At 42.8% G+C, this 20,363-nt stretch overlaps 2 protein-coding genes across 2 annotated transcripts in view; one reads left to right on the forward strand and one right to left on the reverse strand.

Annotated features, from left to right (window-relative positions):
* The window catches only part of UBE2H (ubiquitin conjugating enzyme E2 H), a 325,238-nt gene that overhangs the window by 262,401 nt on the left and 42,474 nt on the right, over nt 1-20,363 (reverse strand). The window lies entirely within an intron of this gene.
* Nucleotides 5,446-20,363, forward strand: part of KLHDC10 (kelch domain containing 10) — a 72,360-nt gene continuing 57,442 nt past the window's right edge. Inside the window, exon 1 of the mRNA XM_049774954.1 lies at nt 5,446-5,679. Within this exon, the coding sequence (XP_049630911.1) occupies nt 5,523-5,679 (157 nt within the window). The 5' untranslated portion in view covers nt 5,446-5,522. The remainder of the gene's footprint in view (nt 5,680-20,363) is intronic.

Here is a 20,363-nt window from a genome sequence, read left to right on the forward strand (position 1 = left end):
TAAATAAATAAATAAATAAATAAATAAATAAATAAATAAATAAATGAATGAATGAATGAATGAATGAATGAATGAATGCACTAATAGTGCATTGGGGTGTTTAGGGGGCTTTGAATCACCATCGCTCCAAATTCAGCAGTGATGGTTAATGGGAAGCCTTCCAGTAATTCATTCATTCTTGTGTTTTTTTGTTTTTGGGCCACACCCGGTGACGCTCAGGGGTTACTCCTGGCTATGCGCTCAGAAGTTTCTCCTGGCTTGGGGGACCATATGGGACGCCGGGGGATTGAACCGTGGTCCGTCCAAGGCTAGCGCAGGCAAGGCAGGCACCTTACCTCTAGTGCCACCTTCCCGGCCCTATTCATTCTTGTGGCCTTTCTCTGTGCCAGCTACTTTACAAGTGAGGGAGAGAGGTCATGGCGATTGTCACTCGAGAATCAATGAAGATTCCTTCTGAGAAGCCGTGGCTTCTATGGATGGGCTTCGCAGCCTGTGCTGTCTGATAGGATTGAACCATTCATTCCTTTGTCCCACAGAATATTTGAGTATGATCTTCTGGCACTGTTCTTGGGGTGGGCAACAACGGGGATGCAGTTTTGTTTTTTGTTTTTGTTTTTTTTTTTTTTTGGGCCACACCCGGTGACGCTCAGGGGTTACTCCTGGCTATGCGCTCAGAAGTCGCTCCTGGCTTGGGGGACCATATGGGACGCCGGGGGATCGAACCGCGGTCCGTCTCCTAGGCTAGCGCAGGTAAGGCAGGCACTTTACCTCGAGCGCCACCGCCCGGCCCCGGGGATGCAGTTTTGTAGTCGTAGGAGTAACGGGTTTTTATCCTAATCATGATGACTACTTCCCTGGATGGGATTATCCATCCCTTCCTGGTTGGACGAACCTCTGGTCTGGCCCTCTACTGCTACCTGTTCTCTGCACCCACGGCTGGTCCTGCTCTTCCCCATAAAGGCCTCTGCAGTGAAAGACTTCAGGTCGCCCTTTTCCACAACTAGCTGTCTTGCAATGGGGTGCCTTGACCTGTGTTGTGATTGATTCGTAGTGGAAGCTACTGAACCTGTTTCATCTCCCTAATCTTGTGTGGATTATTTCTTGTGCCGGTATTACTTCCAGAACCGCATTCCCCGGCCCCCTGATGATTTGGGTATGAGGCTTCCTTTACAATGATTATTCTTTGAATTACTAACAATCCTTCTTGCTTTATTCACTCAATAGAATCTCAAAGTTAAATTCCACTCTCCATGCTGGAGAGATAGCACAGTGGTAGGGCCTTGCACAGTGGTTTGCCTTGTATGCAGCCGATCCAGGACGGACTGTGTGTGGTTCGAATCCCAGTATCCCGTTAAAAAAAGCTTGTGTTAATTGCAGTTATTTAAAACAATATAAATATTATTGAAAATGTTTAAAAAAATTTTTTTGGTTTTGGGTCACACCCGGCAGCACTCAGGGGTTACTTCTAGCTCCACACTCAGAAATCACTCCTGGCAGGCTCAGGGGACCATATGGGAGGCCAGGATTCGAACGAATGACCTTCTGCATGAAAGGCAAACACCTTACCTCCATGCTATCTCTCCGTCTATAAAATTCTTTTTTTTTTTTTTTTTGGTTTTTGGGCCACACCCGGTGACGCTCAGGGGTTACTCCTGGCTATGCGCTGAGAAGTCGCTCCTGGCTTGGGGGACCATATGGGAAACCGGGGATCGAACCGGGGTCCAGGCAAGGCAGGCACCTTACCTCTAGCGCCACCGCCTGGCCCCCTATAAAATTCTTTATTAAGTTAGGCTTCGACATACCTTTCTTAAATTAGTAAAGGACAACCTGTTAGTGAGTGCCTTTTATTTTATTTTATATTTTTGGTTTTTGGGTCACACCCGGCGGTGCTCAGGAGTTACTCCTGGCTCTGCACTCAGAAGTCGCTCCTGGCAGGCACGGAGGACCATATGGGATGCTTGATTTGAACCAGGGACCATTCTGTGTTAGTCACGTGCAAGATGAAAGCCTTACCGCTATGCTATCTCTCTGGCTCCCTTATATTATTCTTTTTGAACTTTTCCTGTAGTTCTCTGCTATGCTACTTATCTCTTTCACAGTATTTTTTCTTTTTTCTTTTTTGTATTTTGGGCCATACCTGGTGATGATGCTCCTTCTTATCTTTGAACTCTAAGATTTTTTGCTCAGCTTCTATTATTCTGCTATTCAAAACTTCTATTAACTTTTTTTTTTATAACCTTCCACATTCCTCATTTCTTTTTTTGTTTTGTTTTGTTTTTGTTTTTGGGTCACACCCAGCAGCAGCACTCAGGGGTTACTCCTAGCTCTGCGCTCAGAAATCATTCCTGGCAGGCTTGGGGGATTCGAACCACCATCTGTCCTGGATCAGCTGCGTGCAAGGCAAATGCCCTACCATGGACCCTAAAATCAGTCATCACCAAGGGACTCATTTCAATAATCAATTCTCTAATTGCCAATCAATGAACAAATATCATTAATTTATTGTTTCCACAAATGATGTCAACACACTTACTGGTAGATTTCTAAAAGATCTCCAATTGCTCACTTAAAAAAAATCTAACATGGGGGCCGGGAAGGTGGCGCTAGAGGTAAGGTGTCTGCCTTGCAAGCACTAGCCAAAGAAGGACCTCGGTTTGATCCTCCAGCGTCCCATATGGTTCCCCCAAGCCAGGAGTGATTTCTGAGCACATAGCCAGGAGTAACCCCTGAGCATCAAACGGGTGTGGTCCAAAAACCAAAATAAATAAATATAATCTAACATAAGTTTGCCAATCTGTTTGAAGTTTAAGTGTTATTCACAAAGTTCTCACTATCTATAGTGAGCAATAAATTCAACCTAATCTTTTTTTTTTTTTTTTTTTGGTTTTTGGGCCACACCCGGTAACGCTCAGGGGTTACTCCTGGCTATGCGCTCAGAAGTCGCTCCTGGCTTGGGGGACCATATGGGACGCCGGGGGATCGAACCGCGGTCCGTCTCCTAGGCTAGCGCAGGTAAGGCAGGCACCTTACCTCCAGCGCCACCGCCCGGCCCCTCAACCTAATCTTTTCATGCCCTGAGTGCTTTACTTATTTATTTATTTTGGTTTTTGGGTTACACCCAGCAGCACTCAGGGGTTTCTCCTGGCCCTACACTCAGAAATCGTTCCTGGCAGGCTCGGGGGACATTATGGGATGCCAGGATTTGAACCACCGACCTTCTGCATGCAAGGCAAATGCCTTACCTCCATGCTATCTCTCCGGCCCAAGAGCTTTATTTTTTTCAACCATCTGAGGAAAGTACTTTCATTCATTCTTTTTTTTTTTTTTAAATCTATATACTCTGGTTCTTAAATGGATACCTTCCTTGGCACATTTGCAAATTTCTAGAGACGGATTATGACAAATGAGTTTTACATAGCAGGCACAGGAATTGATCTCTAGAAGAATTCTAATAGTTTACTTGGACACTAGATATATTCATGCTTTTTTTGGGCGGGTGTTTGGACACACTGGGTGAGGCTCAGGGTTTACTCCTGGCTCTCTGCTCAGAAATTATTCCTGGCAGGCTCCGGGGACCATATGGGATACTGGGGATCCAACCCGTGTTGGTCCGGGTCAGCTGCGTTGCAAGGCAAATGCCCTACCCTCTGTGCTATCCCTCGGACCCATTGCTTTTGAATTCATATCTAAAAATCTCTTTTTTTTTCTTGTGCTGGAAATTGGTAAAACTGAAGGTTTGGTTTGATATTACCGTATCAAACCTATGCCAGGACATTCTGACAACAGGCATAAGGAAATCTAAAAAACTATAATTTGAGGGCCACGAATGTGCTAAATATAAAGCTTTATGTCTTGCATATATGAGATCCTGGGTTCTGTTCCAGACACCACACACACAACTACCTGTTTAACACAATAACCATTAGCATATTCTTTTTCTCTCTTTTAGAGTTTATACTGTTTAAATTTATGCCAGGGAATCTGTTTAATTGGATGACATTCTGATTTGAATAGTGTTCCTGTCCCCAATTTATATTTCCCTGGAGCCTGTTAATGTGATCTTACTTGGAAATGCAGTTATGAGGAAGCAATCAAGTACAAGGAGGTCATACTAAATGTGGGTATGCCCTAAATTCACATGACTAATGTCCTTCTAAGAAGGAAATTTGGATACAGATACTCAAGGAGAGTAGTTTCGTGATATGATGGTGGACGAGACTGGTGCAGCACAACTGTGAGCCAAGAAATGTCCAGGATTGCCAGCAACCACTAGCAGGTATAAAACACATTATCACTTATAGAAGATCTGTCTCTATCCATGTTGCACTGCGCCTACTAAGTAAGTGCAAAGCCAACATTTTGTTTGGGAACAATAGGAGTATCTCATGGACCCATTTGCAGTTTCCTTTAATCAAATCTTTTGTACTTGTTTATGTCATTAACCTGAGTTTTTTTTTTTTTTTTTTTTTGGGCCAAACCCGGCGGTGCTCAGGGGTTCCTCCTGGCTGTCTGCTCAGAAATAGCTCCTGGCAGGCACGGGGGACCATATGGGACACCGGGATTCGAACCAACCACCTTTGGTCCTGGATCGGCAAACGCCGCTGTGCTATCTCTCCGGGCCCGAGTTTTTTTTTTTTTTTAACAAGCAAAAGGGGTTTCTGTTTGAACAAAAACATAGTCACTACACATCAATTCGATGACCTTTTCCTAGCTAAGCCTTCCACTACATGATGTTATATTCTTAATTTTTTTCAGCCCTCACTTATGTACCAGAAATGGTTTCTCAAATTCAAGATCTTTAATTTTCGTTTCTCTAATTCCTGGTGAGCCTTAAACAATTCGCCCAGCTCTGTGTGTGTGTGTGTGTGTGTGTGTGTGTGTGTGTGTGTGTGTGTGTGTGTGTGTGTGTGTGTGTAGTTCTGGCAAAGAAGAGATCTCAAATCTGTCCTTAAACAATTCGCCCAGCTGTGTGTGTGTGTGTGTGTGTGTGTGTGTGTGTAGTCCTGGGGGGGACACGATGTCGCCCAGATAAAGCATTTCTGTGCGCCTCTTATTTCACATTTCAATGTTTCTAAGAGTTCCTGAATCCTGAACTTGCAAGAGAGTCTGTCTAGGGTCGCTGGGACTCCCGCAGGCCGGGGATGGGGAGTTCGCTCACTCGGCCTTCGATTAGCCCGCCTGGCTCCTTCCAGCCCGGCCGCCGGGCCGTCGGATGCGCTCGGCGAGCGGCTGCTTCTGCCTTGCTCCACCTCCCTCGGTGGGTTTTTTTTTTTTTTTTGGAGCCATAGCTATGGTTACCACGTCTCTCCCCGCCTCCCTCCACCTCCCAAGACGACGGCTGCTCATTGGCTCCCTGTCACCAAGGCGCTCAGCCATTGGTCCAAACTGAGTTCGGCTCCCCCTTCCCTTCCCCTGCCCGTCTCCCGGGTCCCGAGGAGCCCTGGAAGGAGGCTCCGCGGTGCCTAAGTGCGGACGGGCCTGGGGAGGGCCGGAACCAGACTGCGGCAATCCTTTCGCGGGTCATGTCAGCCGCCCAGGGCTGGGACAGGAACCGCCGGAGGGGAGGCGGAGGCGGAGCCGCGGGTGGTGGCGGCGGCGGCGGGAGCGGGGCCGGCGGGGGTCGGGGCAGCGGCCAGCTCAACCGCTTCGTGCAACTCTCCGGGCGGCCGCACCTGCCAGGTGAGTCCGGGGTCGGGGCCGAGCCTGACAGCTGGCGGCGGGCGGGATGGAGGGGCGGACGGATGCATTGGATGCATGGGAGGAAGGTCACTCTCTTCTATTCTTTTCTTGTCTTTCCTCCCTGGCTTGCTTGCTTGCTTGCCTGCCACTTGGCAGGCCTTGGCTTGTCGTCGGAGCTGAGGGGCTGGAGGAGGCGGGCACGGGTCCGAGCCCTGGAAAAGGTGTCATTGGGGTCAGGGAGGGGGAGGGCAGGAGGGAATCTTTCTTATTTTATTTATTATTTATTTATTTATTTGCTTAGGCTCTGGTTGCAAGCACTGTGCTCAGAGTTGTGTGTTTATTTTTTCTTTCCCAAAGGACAGGGCCGCTGTCTCATTGGCATTCTCCAATGTTTTCCCTTACCAGGTCCGTCCTCAGTCTTCGTCTCCCTCCCGCAGTTTTTTTTTTTTTTTCTTCCTTGATTTGCTTTCAGGCCATGTGGTGGTGGTGGTGGTGCCTAGTTAGGAGACATTAAATCTTTAAAAGGTGCTTACATTGAGGCCAGGAGAGTAAAGAGCATGCCAAAGAGTGATGATTTATGATTGTTATTATTTAAAAAAAAATAAAAGCCGGCTCTAGCTGTGGGCTAGGTATTTTGCAACAAGGAGAGGGAGAAGGAATGGGGGCTGGGCGGTAGGAAATGGATGGATGGATGAATGGATAGATGGATGGGTGGGTGGGGAAAGTGCCACGAGTATTCAGGGGAAACGAGGCGATTCTTCAATAGTTTGGAATGTCCAAAAACCAGGATGGATCATAAGTGTCTGGATCTCCAGGGGGGCGGGGGGAAGAAGACTAAGACCAAGATTATAGTTGGTGAGGAACATTTCTGCATATCTACCCTGTAAAACAGCTAATTTAGAGTTGAGGAAAAAATGGACCCTATACCATTCTGTCACTTCAGGGGCCAGAAATTCCTCCCTATCCTTGAGTTTAGATGCCTTGAAAAACAAGACATGGGGCTGGAGAGATAGCATGGAGGTAAAGCGTTTGCCTTTCATGCAAGAGGTCATCGGTTCGAATCCCAGCATCCCATATGGTCCCCTGTGCCTGCCAGGAGCAATTTCTGAGCATGGAGCCAGGAGTAACCCCTGAGCACTGCCGGGTGTGACCCAAAAACCACAAAAAAAAAAAAAAAAAAAAAAAAAAAAAAGAAAAGAAAAACAAGACAATTGAAATGGATTTTGAGTGTTAAAACAATCTGAACCAGGTGCATTTGTAATTGAATATTAAGTATAGTGTAAGGAAGCAAGGACTCGATTCTTGCACACAATGACACTTTATCAAGCAAGCTTATTTTCACCCCAAAGAAAACTATCAGGAATAAAGTGTTAATCATTCACCATGTTTTCTTTGACTAATGTTAATGTTGATTTTATTAGTGATGTATGTGTTTAGCTGATGTAAAGTTTTGAGAACATGCTGGTTTTGTTTTCTTGTATTTCTAAGCAGTAGTAAAAAATCAATTGTTATCAATTGATTTGAAGATAAAGGGAATTGTGCATATTCAATGAAACAATTGCTTATGTGTGTGATACAGTTATTAATGTGCCGTAGCAATGCACAGGAACCCATTTATACACACCTTTAAAATTAATAGGAAGGTAATTTAAAAGAAATACAATATACAATACCTGGGGTTGAGTTTGGGTTGACAATGTAAGACTGGTCATTCTTAGAATTACTGAAAATGTGGTATTTTAACATGAATAAAAATTGACAAGTATTTTTTAACCCGAAGTACACAGCCAAACAGTGTTTTGACAGCTCAGAAGGTAAATGCCTTGCCGAAGACTCACCAGATTGCCCTGTACTGCTGCAATCTTTAGGTCTTTGATCTTAGCTTAATTAAGTTGGGAGACTCATTTAGGCATATCCAGGCTCCCAGAATCTGGTTGGTGCAGTTCCTCAGGGCTACCGCCTGATGGCAGTGGAAGCCATGTTTTCTATTTGATAAGGGGCTTAGGTGTGGAGTTATTTCTGCAATCCCTTAGCACAAAAGGCCTAGAACAGCCATTTGTCCAGAGGTAAAGGCAAACGTGTTTAAAATGTAAAAATTCATGCATTGGGTTAGAATGCTTTTTTCCCCCCTACCCTTTTTCTCCTTTGATGCTTTATTTTTTCTTCCCTCAAGTGTGTTTCTCTTAGAATTGGTAATGTTTGGGGGGAGAGTCTCAGCTTTCACTTTGAAATTCTTTTTTCTCACCTATTCTTTATTCTCTCAACGATTGCCTTGGAAACCACCCCTTTCTCTCCTCGATTGAATGATTTAATTTTGATCTGTTTAATAAAGATTTTTGGTGAAAGGGAAAGTGAGAAATGTCTAGGCTTATTTTTTTTCAGTTAATACTGGAAGTTAAAAATATTTTTTTAAGTAGTTAAATTCTAAACCCATTTTTTTGTCCTTTTTAATCAAGTCTTTCAGATATTGAACATCCAGATCTTTCCTTATTCTTTGCATCTCTTCTAGCGAGCCATGTAGGAAACAAAACAACCCAGTTTTCCTGGAGTGTATTCTCTTCCAGCAATTTTTATTCATGCAGTTATGAATCTTCTTTAATATTTTCTTCTCCTCTGTGTTTCAGGTGTAGTCAATCACCGATTCCTTTTTTTTTTTTTTTTTTAGGCCACACTCGTTTGATGCTCAAGGGTTACTCCTGGCTAAGCACTCAGAAATTGCCCCTGGCTTGTGGGGACCATATGGGATGCCGGGGATCGAACCACGGTCCTTCCTTGGCTAGCGCTTGCAAGGCAGACACCTTACCTCTAGCGCCACCTCTCCAGACCCACATTTTTTCTATAACACTAATCCATTATCATTATTCCTTGCTTGGTCTCCTTGCAGTAGTACCCAGGGTATTTTCTTCCTGCAGTACACTGATATTTGGCAAGCACAGGTCCATTTTCCATTTTGCTTCCAATCCTTTAGTAATTTTTGTTGTTTTTAGGATAAGCCAGAATCCTTCATAGGACATCAAAGTCCCTGTGTGGTCCAGCCCCTTTCTGTTTTTTTTTTTTTTTGTGTGTGGTTTTTGGGTCACACCCGGCAGCGCTCAGGGGTTATTCCTGGCTCCAGGCTCAGAAATTGCTCCTGGCAGGCACGGGGAACCATATGGGACACCGGGACTCGAACCGATGACCTCCTGCATGAAAGGCAAACGCCTTACCTCCATGCTTTCTCTCCGGCTCCGCCCAGCCCCTTTCTAACTCATTAGTTCTTCATGTTCTCTTACTCCTAAGAACATTTTTTCCTTCCCCCTTAGACATGTCATTAACCTTTTCTGCCATAGGCTGTTGCAAAGGCTATTCCATTACCAGGAGATCTCCCTCTCTTTCTCACTTCCCATTCTGTTCTCTTAATTTTTCTTTTCTTGGTTCTCTGCTTGGTCATATTGTGTTTCTCAGAACAACTTTCTCTAATGTTTCTGTCCTATTCTCTTCTCCCTTTATACACTCATGGTACCATGTTACTTTCCCCTGGTTTGCTTATCATTTGTATGATTCCTTTTATTAGGCATGATTTGCTTTCTTATTCGTGTATATATATAATACATACATAATGGTTGGTATGTATATATATCAGGATGATCAAGTCATGAAATGTATGCCCTGTTTACACATGTATATTTCTAAATTTAAATCAAACATGATCAATATATGTAAGCAATTAGTTTCCTGTTAATTTTATTAATGTGTGTGGTTTAATCTCCTGTAGCACTATTTTGACTCTGGACTAATGTGGAAAAAATAAAGTTCATAAACATGAAAAATAGAGAACTACTGATTTTACATCTGTAGTGACAGCACAGACGAAATTTTGTGAAACCCTGTGAAAGTCTCTCACCTGTCCCAGTAATTGCAATAAGGATAATATGTCCCCTAGGCCAAGAAATCCAATTTCTTTCTTCAGAGTTCCCAACTGTCAGTCCCTGTACACCCAGTAAAGGACAGAAACTGCTTTTTGTGTGGTACGTTGAAGTGGAGTTTAGAGGCAAAGAGATCATGAGGATTAGAACAAAGCTTACGTTGCTGTTTAATAATAATAAATCCATTATTCAACTATGAGTCTGTTTAAATACCAGGTGTTAGCTAGGAAAACAGTTCAACATTGTTGCTAAGGTGAACTGGAAAGCTGACAAAGAGGAGGAACAAGTTAATTATTGGTAAAACTAAGTAAAAACAATACTGGACTCTTGAAATTTACACTGTGTGTATTCCTGCTATAAAATCCATAATGTACAAAAGAACATGTATTAGAGGCCAATTATCAACTTCATTTTTTTTTTTTTTTGGTTTTTGGGTCACATCCGGTAGTGCTCAGGGTTACTCCTGGCTCTATGCTCAGAAATCACTCCTGGCAGGCTTGGGGGACCATATGGGATGCCGGGATTCGAACCTCCGCCTTACCTCCACTTCATTCTTGAATCTCTCTAACTGGCTTTTTTCCTTAGGAACAATTGGTGATACATTTTTATGTATATCTTTCAGAAGGGTTAGAGAAGGTAAATGGCTGAGTGGAGACATGTTTGTATTTCTTTCTTTTTGAATGAGCACTTAAGATGTTTGTAGTTTTGCTAATTCAAACAATGATGCAATTAATACCCTGTATGCATCTAACTTTGTACACATTAAGGTGTCTGTCCTTAGAGTAAATTCCTAGAAGTACAATTGCTGGGTGTAAGGAAATTAGTATTGAATTTTTGATAAATGCTATCAAGTCACCTTCCATAAGGTTCTACCTTTGCATGAATATTGTTGGTGATGGAATGCTGGCTTTATAAGTCAGAGGTAACTGAATAATGGGTATTACAGCTTTTAAATTGCCAGTTAAACTGGCATATTTTCTTCATTTTTTTCAATTAAGTAGGCATATAAGTTATGTTGTATTCTTTGTCATATCTTCTTATCTTATTCTTATTTATTGGTGCTAGGAATTGAATCCAAGGCCTTTGCACTTTGGCATGTCTCTGCAACTAAACTTTACCCTCATTCTTTAATTTACTTTCTGTGGAAATATTTCATATTGTTTCTATTGTTTTCCAGAAATTAGTTCATAGTCTTTGACATATGTTGTAGATATTTTTCACAGTTTTTCATTTTGCTTTCTACTTTATTTTTTATTTTTCAGTTAAAATTTTTTTAGAAGGGCACTGAGCAAGAGTACTGGTGGTAGGGTACTTGCTTTGCACTATCACTCCAGGTTCCATCCCTGAGCACCTTCAGGAGTGATTCTTGAGTGCAGAGCCAGGAATAAGGCCTGACACCACAGGATGTGACCAGAAACCAACCAAGCAAAAAAAAAAATTTTTTTTTATAGGGAAACTGAAGAGCTATGTCAACTAAGCACAGATTTTGCATGTGAGTGTCCAGCTTCAATTCCCCTCACCACATGCTTCTCAAAAGCATTACCACTGAGCACAGAACTGGGAGAGTGTGGCCAAGAACAAAGCAGATATTTTTTCTTCTGAGCTATACATACTTAGCAGTGTTCAGGAATTATTCCTGATGGGCTCAGGAGACCATATCAGTGCTAGATGTTTAACCTGGCTTAGCCGTATGGAAGGCAATCATCCTTTCCTCCAGTTTTTGCAGGAGGTTTACTCAGTGGTGCTGGTGGAATGGTCGTAGGCCCAGGGATGTAAGGCTTGCAATGGTGTAGTACTTCGGCTGTTGCTGCCCTGTGTGGTGTTAGGATGCCACCTTGTTATGGTTAGGGACCCATGTCATGCCTGGGATTGAATTTAGGCTTCATTCGTGTTAGGCACATTCTCTACCACTTGATCTTCTCCCCAGACCCCCAAACCAAAGCATTTTTAGAGTTGGTAGCCTCTTAATTTTAGGTATTGTGTTATAGGAAGGACCTCTATTTTTATATCATTTCTAATTTAAAATAAAAAGACTGGGGGCGGAGCAATGGTGCAGCAGTAGGGTGTTTGCCTTGCATGCGACTGACTCAGGACAGACCTCGGTTCAATCCCCAGCGTCCCATATAGTCTCCCAAACCAAGAGCAATTTCTGAGCACATAGCCAGGAGTAATCCCTGAGCATCACCAGTTGTGCCCCCACCCCCCCAAAAAAAAGAAAGAAAGAAAAAAGGACTGGAATAAAAAAGGAGTGGCACCGTTAGGAGTGATCCCTCAGTGCAGAGCTGAGAGTAAGCCATGAGCACAACTGGGTGTGGTTCAAAAAAAATTTTCTCATTTCTTTTAGAAATGCTTTTTAGAATCCTAAATGCTCTTTTTCATATAAAAAATAAATTGTAAAGAAGTTGAGGTGTGGGCCGGGCGGTGGCGCTGGAGGTAAGGTGCCTGCCTTGCCTGCGCTAGCCTAGGACGGACTGCGGTTCGATCCCCCGGTGTCCCATATGGTCCCCCAAGAAGCCAGGAGCAACTTCTGAGCGCATAGCCAGGAGTAACCCCTGAGCGTCACAGGGTGTGGCCCAAAAAACCAAAAAAAAAAAAAAAAAAAAAAAAAAAAAAAAAAAAAAAAAAAGAAGTTGAGGTGTAGGACGAAACTTTTTTTTAGCAGTGGTTAGTTATGCAGTCTAGCAGACACATGATAATACAGCGAGGAGGGTACTTCCTATGCATGTGGTTCAATCCCAGACAATACATATGGTCCCCTGAACACCGCCAGGATTGATCCCTGCTGGGTTTCACCCAAAAAAAACAAAATGAAATGTCTGTAGATTTATATTTTTGCAAATAATTTGGGCTTATTACTGAAATTTATTCTCCCCCATTGTTGGATTTGTTTCTTTGTGTTCTGTGTGTTCTGTGTGTTCCCATTCTCTGATTACAATCCTATCATTGTTTTCCAGAATTAGCACTTCAAGCTTCTCTTTCGGTCCTGTTGATACTTTTTTTTAACATTTATTTTATAGACTGATTTAGAGATGATTGACATCTTTTGAGCTTCAATCTCTGTTCCATGACAGGGTTTATACTCATTTGTTGTTCAAGTTTTTTGTATCCTTCAATGACATTTAAGAAGGTTTGTGTGTATTTTTTTTTCTGTTTTTTTTTTTTTTTTTTTTATCGGGCCACACCCATTTGATGCTCAGGGGCTACTCCTGGCTACGCGCTCAGAAATTGCCCCTGGCTTGGGGGGGACCATATGGGACGCTGGGGGATCGAACCTTGGTGCGTTCCTTGGCTAGCGCTTGCAAGGCAGACACCTTACCTCTAGCGCCACCTTGCCAGGCCCCGTATGGTTTTTTTTTTTCACCTCATGGGGCCTAAGGGATGAGTCTGGCTAAAAGCGCCTGCCTTATGAGCTTGGGATGATGAATTTGCTCCTGGGTGCTGTCCACATGTACCCAGCATGGTTCCTATGGCTCTTCTCTCTGGTACCCTGGAACCACAGCAGTGTGCCATCATGCTACACATAGTCAAGTATGTGTTTTTTTTGTTTTGGATCATGCCAGGTGGCTCTCAGGAATTACTCCTGGCTCTGCTCTCAGAAATCATGCCTGGCAGGCTCGGGGAACCATATGGGATGCTGGGGGTTGAACCCAGGTCCATCCTGGGTCGTCTTCTTGCAAGGCAAATGCCCTACTGCTGTGTTATTGCTCTGGCCCTAGTCAAGTATATGTTAACACCACACCTAACTGTGGGACCTCCTCCCCTATGAGTACTGTGACCTAGAAAGGCATGTGACCACTGACCAGGAGACCACCCTGCCTATGAAGTATTCACGTGTATCCCTCAGCTCCCCACCATGAGCACTACAACCAGAATGTGTGAACCCACCACAGCCAGCAAGGACCTGGCCCAGCAAGTACACAGTTCCCTTCTCATCCCACAACAATACCAAAAGAAACGGGGGGTGGGAGGAGAGGGTGTTTTAAAAATACAGAGCTTGGGCCGGATTGGTGGTGCATGCAGTAAGGTGTTTGTCTTGCCCGAGCTAGTCTAAGACTGACTGCGATTTAATCCCCTGGTGTCCCATATGGTCCCCCAAGCCAGGAGTGATTTCTGAGTGCAAAGCCAGGAGTAACCCCTGAGCGTCACTGGTGTGGCCCAAAAAGCAAAAACAAACAAACAAACAAAAACCCAAAAGCAGTGCTGCTGGAGGTTATATGAGGCATGTGGGTGATGTCAAAATGATTTGGTGAGGATTTTCTCTAGATATTAAACAGTAAGATAGCTGTGAATCTTTGTTTTATTCCTGGCTTCAGGGGAATGCTTTTAGTGCTTGCTTCTATTTAAGATAAGATCTAGACTTAGTGTAGATGTGTCCATATTTTATCACATCAGTCAACTGTTACTTTATTACTTTATTATTATTTATTTATTTATTTATTTATTTTATTTTGGTTTTTGGGTCATACCCGGCAGCACTCAGTGGTTACTCCTGGCTCTATGCCCAGAAATCGCTCCTGCAGATTCAGGGGAGCATATGGGATGCCGGGATTCGAACCACTGACCATCAGCATGAAAGGCAAACACCTTACCTCCATAATATCTCTCCAGCCCCAAAAACATTTTTTTTTTTTGTTTGTTTTTTTTTTTTGTTTTTTTTTGGGTCACACCCCGGCGGTGCTCAGGGGTTACTCCTGGTTGTCTGCTCAGAAATAGTTCCTGGCAGGCACGGGGGACCATATGGGACACCGGGATTCGAACCAACCACTTTTGGTCCTGGATCGGCTGCTTGCGAGGCAAATGCCGCTGTGCTATCTCTTCGGGCCCCCAAAAACATTTTTTTTTTTTTTTTGTGTGTGGTTTTTGGGTCATACCCGGCAGTGCTCAGGGGTTATTCCTGGCTCCAGGCTCAGAAATTGCTCCTGGCAGGCACGGGGGACCATATGGGGTGCCGGGATTCGAACCGATGACCTCTTGCATGAAAGGCAAACGCCTTACCTCCATGCTATCTCTCCGGCCCAAAAACATTTTTTAACAGTTTCTTTTAACTATTCACATCCATACAATTCATTTATTTAAAGTATATAATTCAGTAATATTTTTAGTTATGTGCAATATTTAGTTATTGCAATCATTCCCGTAGTCAATTTTAGAACATTTTCATTTCCTCAAGAAGAAACCCCAAATTCTTTAGCTATTACTCTTATCCTATCTTCCTAATCCCACCTTTGCTCACAGCAATCATTTTGTCTCCACAAATTTTCGTTTGGAATTTTCTTCTTGAAAAAAAAATTTTTTTTTTTTTTGGTTTTTTAGTTTTTGGGCCACACCCTGTAATGCTCAGGGTTTACTCCTGGCTATGCATTCATATGCACTCAGAAATTGCTCCTGGCTTGGGGTACCATATGGGATGGCAGGATCAAACTGAACTCCTTCCTGGGTCTGCCGCATGTGCTTTGGCTCTGGCCCCCTGGGGATTTTTCTCTTTGAATAGAATTGTGTAGTATATAGTCTCAAGACTGCTTTATCTTTGCTTGCATAAAGTTTTCAGAGTTCACCTATGCTATAATTGTTATCAGTACTTCCTTTCTTCCTATGGTTAAGTAATATCTAATTACTGGATACAATTACATGGTTGTTTATCCATTAATTCATTGAAAAGTAAGAAATCTTTGAATTTCTTTGTAGCTCTCCCTCACCCCCCTCTCTTACTCTCTCTCATATGCAAGGCAAATGCCCTACTCACTGTGCTATCGCTCCAGCCCCTTCATTTCTCTCTCTCTCTTTTTTTTTTTTTTGGTTTTTGGGTCACACCTGGCAGTGCTCAGGGGTTATTCCTGGCTCCAGGCTCAGAAATTGCTCCTGGCAGGCACAGGGGACCATATGGGGCGCCGGGATTCGAACCTGATGACCTCCTGCATGAAAGGCAAACGCCTTACCTCCATGCTATCTCTCCGGCCCCTTCATTTCTCTTAAGTATACACTTAGGAGTAGACTTTTTGAGTCTTGTGTTAACTTAATGTTCAATTTTTTGAAGATCTGCCAAAATGTTTTCTAAGGAGGCTGGCTTGAGTTTTACATTCTTACCAGCAATATGTGAGAAAACAATTTCTCTTTTTCTTTGCCAACACTTGGTGGCTGGCTTTCTCATTCTAACTATCCTAGTGGTTATGAGGTAGCATCTCAGAGTTTATTTTTATTTCTTTGATGACAACAATGTCAAGCATCTATTTCTTCAGCTTAATTGATACTGAGCATCTTTGTGTGTGTGTCTAGTTTTTATTTCTTCTTTGGAGAAATGTCTATTAGATTCTTGCCTTATTTTAATCTATTCGTCTATTACTGAGTTATGAGCTCTTTACTCTAGATAAAAGTCCCTTATCAGTTATGATTTGCAAATGTTTCTTATAATCTTTGTTTTTACACTCGATAAAGTTCATTTTTAATTTTGTCTCATCTTTGTTGTCATGTCTAAAAGTCTTTTGCTAAATTAAAAAGCTATGTAGAGTTACGACTATGTTTTTACCTAAGATTTTAAATTTTTATTTGTTTGAGTTTTGGGCCATACCTGGCAGTACTCAGTGCTTACTCCTGGCTCTGAGATCTCAGGAATCTCATGAGTCACTCTGGCAAGCTGTAGGGACCATATGGAGAACCAGGGAAAGGATCTAGGTGAACTACATACAAGGCTAGTGTCCTACCTGCTGTATTATCTCTCTTGCTCCTGCTTAAGAATTTTATAGTTTTGGGGACTGAAGTTGTTAGCTCTGGACTCGAGATCCAACCCATAAAGATCACTCAGAGTTTACTAGGATGCTTGGGACCACACCTCTCCTAGGTGGCGACCACCCAGATGGGAGTTGCAAACCCTATTATAGGACTGTTGGGACTTTAAGTTAGGGGTAAAACTATTGGTTCTCAGTACAGATCGCATCAGCTAGGTTTAAACTGGTTGGTTGTAGTAGTAGAGGAAGGGCATGGGTACCTGTCCAGTGCTTGCAACTGTGATGTGCAATTACATAATGTTTATTGCTTGCAGGCCCTTGGGTGTTGCTAGTTTATCTGTCCTGGTATGTGCCCCTGAAGTTGAAGTTCCTGGAACTGGCTGTTCTAACCTAGTCCCTTCTGCCACATATCTGAGGACTTGTCATGGTAGTCCCTATGTCTAAAGCAAAGCATGGTTACCAAAGCAAAACAGCATCAGTTCTAAACTTATGTTCTCTTCTAATAAAGTGATAGTACACTGGCTAGAGCATTACCTTGCACATGGTCGACCCTGATTCTATCACTTGCACCCCAGATGGTCCCCTGAGCACCATCAGGAGTAATTCTTGAGTGTAGAACCAGGAATAAACTCTGAACACTGCCAGGTGTGACCTCAAAACAAACAAACAAAAAAGAATTTTATAGTTTTGTTCTTACATTCATGCTTTTGATTCACTTTGAATGGGTTTTTGAATTTAATGTTAGTTTTTGGTTTTTTGGCCACACCCGGTAACGCTCAGGGGTTACTCCTGGCTATGTGCTCAGAAGTTGCTCCTGGCTTGGGGGACCATATGGGACACCGGGGGATCGAACCACGGTCCGTCCAAGGCTAGCGCAGGCAAGGCAGGCACCTTACCTTTAGCGCCACCGCCCGGCCCCGAATTTAATGTTAGTAAGAGTTGTTTGTCTCAACTAGTTTTCCAGTGTCTCAACATCATTATTGAAAAGACTATTCTTTCCCTATTGGGTAATCTTGGCATCCTTGCTGAAGACCAGTCAAGCATAAATATATATTTCTTTTCAAGTCTTGACTTTATTCTTCTGATCTATGTGTCAGTCTGTGTGTTGATTCTATTCTGCCTTAATTGCTATTATTTGTTTAAGGGGACCACCACATCAACCAGTACTCAGGGTCTACTCCTGGTAATATTTAAGGTACTGTCTGTAAGGCAGGGATCCAATTGGGGTTGGTCTGTGTCTGATTCCTGTACTGTCTGACCCTCAATTACAATTTTTTACTTTTTTTTTTTTTTTTTTTTTGGGCCACACCCGGCAGTGCTCAGGAATTACTCCTGGCTGTCTGCTCAGAAATAGCTCCTGGCAGGCACGGGGGACCATATGGGACACCGGGATTTGAACCAACCACCTTTGGTCCTGGATTGGCTGCTTGCAAGGCAAATGCCGCTGTGCTATCTCTCCGGGCCCTCAATTACAATTTTTTAAAAGCAAATTCTTAATTGAATGTGAGGCCTCTAACAGTATTCTTTTTTAAGATTGTTTTGACTCTTCTAGATATCTTGTAATTTCATGTAAATTTGAAAATCAGCTTGTCAATTTGTATGTGAAACTTGGCTGGGATTTTATTGATTCTGTGATTCAGTTTGGGCAGTATTCATTCTTTCAGTTTATTCTTTTAGACTATAGTTGTTTTTTTAGTTTGGGGGCAACATCTTATAATGATCAGGGCTTACTCCTCACTCTGCACTCAGGAATTATTCCTGGTTATGCATGAAATGGCTCGTATGGAATGCCAGGGATTGAATCCAGATTTGCCCTGTGCAAGGCAATTGTCCTACCCACTGTACTATTGTCCTTACTCCTTTTCCATACACACTTGAGCTTTAGTTTTTTTAGCAGTCTTGTTCTTCTCCCAATGTGTTTCAGAGTTTGTATTCTCTTGTGTTACTTCTTGTCAGGTCTTCATTTCTGTGCAGATACGTTTTTTATCTTTCATTATTTTTCTTTTCTTTTCCTTCTTATTTTATTTTATTTATTTATTTTATTTTATTTTATTTTATTTTATTTTTTTTGGTTTGGGTCACACCCAGTGGCGCTCAGGGGTTTACTCCTGGCTCTATGCTCAGAAATTGTTCCTGGCAGGCTCGGGGGACCATATGGGATGCCAAGATTCTAACCTCCATTCTTCTGCATGCAAGGCAAATGCCTTTCCTCCATGCCATCTCTCTGGCCCCTCCTTCTTAATATTTTGATCTTTTCTCTATGTCTCTTCTTTTTGTTTTGGGCCATAGCTGGTGGTGCACAGGAGTTAATCCTAACTCTATGCTCAGGAGGAACCATATGCTGCCAGATCTATATCCATATCTATATATATCTTTAAAATCAGAATCTTGTGTTTGCTACCTTTGAAACATACTTTGGTAATGTTTTTGGTTCTCTCTCTACTACCACTTATATCAAAGCTATCAAATGAGGGCTGGAATGGTGGCACAAGCGGTAGGGTATCTGCCTTGCATGCGCTAACCTAGGACGGACTGCGGTTCAATCCCCTGGCATCCCATAATGTCCCCCCAAGCCTGGAGTGATTTCTGAGCACATAGCCAAGAGTAATCCCTGAGCATCATTGCTATGACTCAAAACCCAAATAAATAAATAAAGCTATCAAATGAGTAGAAGCTTGTTACTAAAATTGATAAAATAAAATATTTAGGGCAAGGAGAGATAGCACAGCGGCATTTGCCTTGCCTTGCAAGCAGCCAATCCAGGACCAAAGGTGGTTGGTTCGAATCCCGGTGTCCCATATGGTCCCCCGTGCCTGCCAGGAGCTATTTCTGAGCAGACAGCCAGGAGAAACCCCTGAGCATTGCCAGGTGTGGCCCCAAAAACCAAAATAAATAAATAAATAAAATATTTAGACAATAAATCACCAGTAGCCATTCTTAGATACCTGTACTAACATTTTGATTTTTTTCATAATAATATAAAATAATAAATTACATTTTTCTGGTTGGGGACCATAGGGCTCACTCTTGACAGAAGTTGGGACCATATGGGGTGCTAGGGATGGAAGCTGGGTTGGCCATGTGCAAAGCAAGTACCATACCTGCTGTACCAGTTCTCTGATCTCCCAAATAGTGACTTATGCTTCAAAAATTACATTAGTAGCATCTTGGGATTATTTCACAGTAGTTGTTCTTTTGTTTTGTTTTTGGGCTACATCCAATGGCTTTCAGGGTTTACTTCTGGCTCTGCACTCAGAAATTGCTTCTGGCAGGCTCTGGGACCATATGAGATGCCAGGTTTTGAACCCAGGTCTGTCCTGGGTTGGCCGCTTGCAAGGCAAATGCCTTACCACGGTGCTGTCTCTCTGGCCCAGCAGTTCTGTATTTTAATGTTACGTTCAAACACTTGTTTATGTTTTTGTTATTATTACTATTATTGTTGTTTTTATTTTGGTTTTTGGACCATAGCTAGTGAAGCACAGGGATTGACTGCACTTAGAGGTTATTTCTGGCAGTGGTGGGGGAAAATAAGGGATGCCAGGAATTGAACCTGGGTCAGCCATGTGTAAGGCAAGCACCCTATTCATTGTACTATTATTATGGCCCCACTGTTACTCAGGTGTCACTCTTGAAGTGTTTGGAAATCAAATGAGATTCCAGCAATTGAACTCGAGTCAGCTGTGTGCAGGGCAAATGGCCTATTCGCTGTACTACTACTGTTCTGGTCCCTTATATACTATTTTGCCTGTTTTCCTCCACAACCAAGCCTTCAAGAGGAAATAATTCTATTCATTTAAACTCCCTTTTTTCCCCTTCAGTCTGTTGTAATCTCACTTCTACCTTTATTCTTCTCTACTTGCATGCTCTTACTGAGGTAATAATGTCCTAATCACTAATTGCTAAAATCCATTAGATATATCTTAGTCTTCATCCTACTCATCTCCTTTAGATGTTTATTTTGCTACTTCCTACATTGAGTTTTGAGGATAAATAAAGTCCCCTTCCTAAAGAACTCTCGGTAATCCTTTTAGCTCTTTTTTTTTTTTTTTTTTTTTGG

Source organism: Suncus etruscus, chromosome 1, assembly GCF_024139225.1.
Source record: "Suncus etruscus isolate mSunEtr1 chromosome 1, mSunEtr1.pri.cur, whole genome shotgun sequence".
Lineage (NCBI taxonomy): Eukaryota > Metazoa > Chordata > Mammalia > Eulipotyphla > Soricidae > Suncus > Suncus etruscus.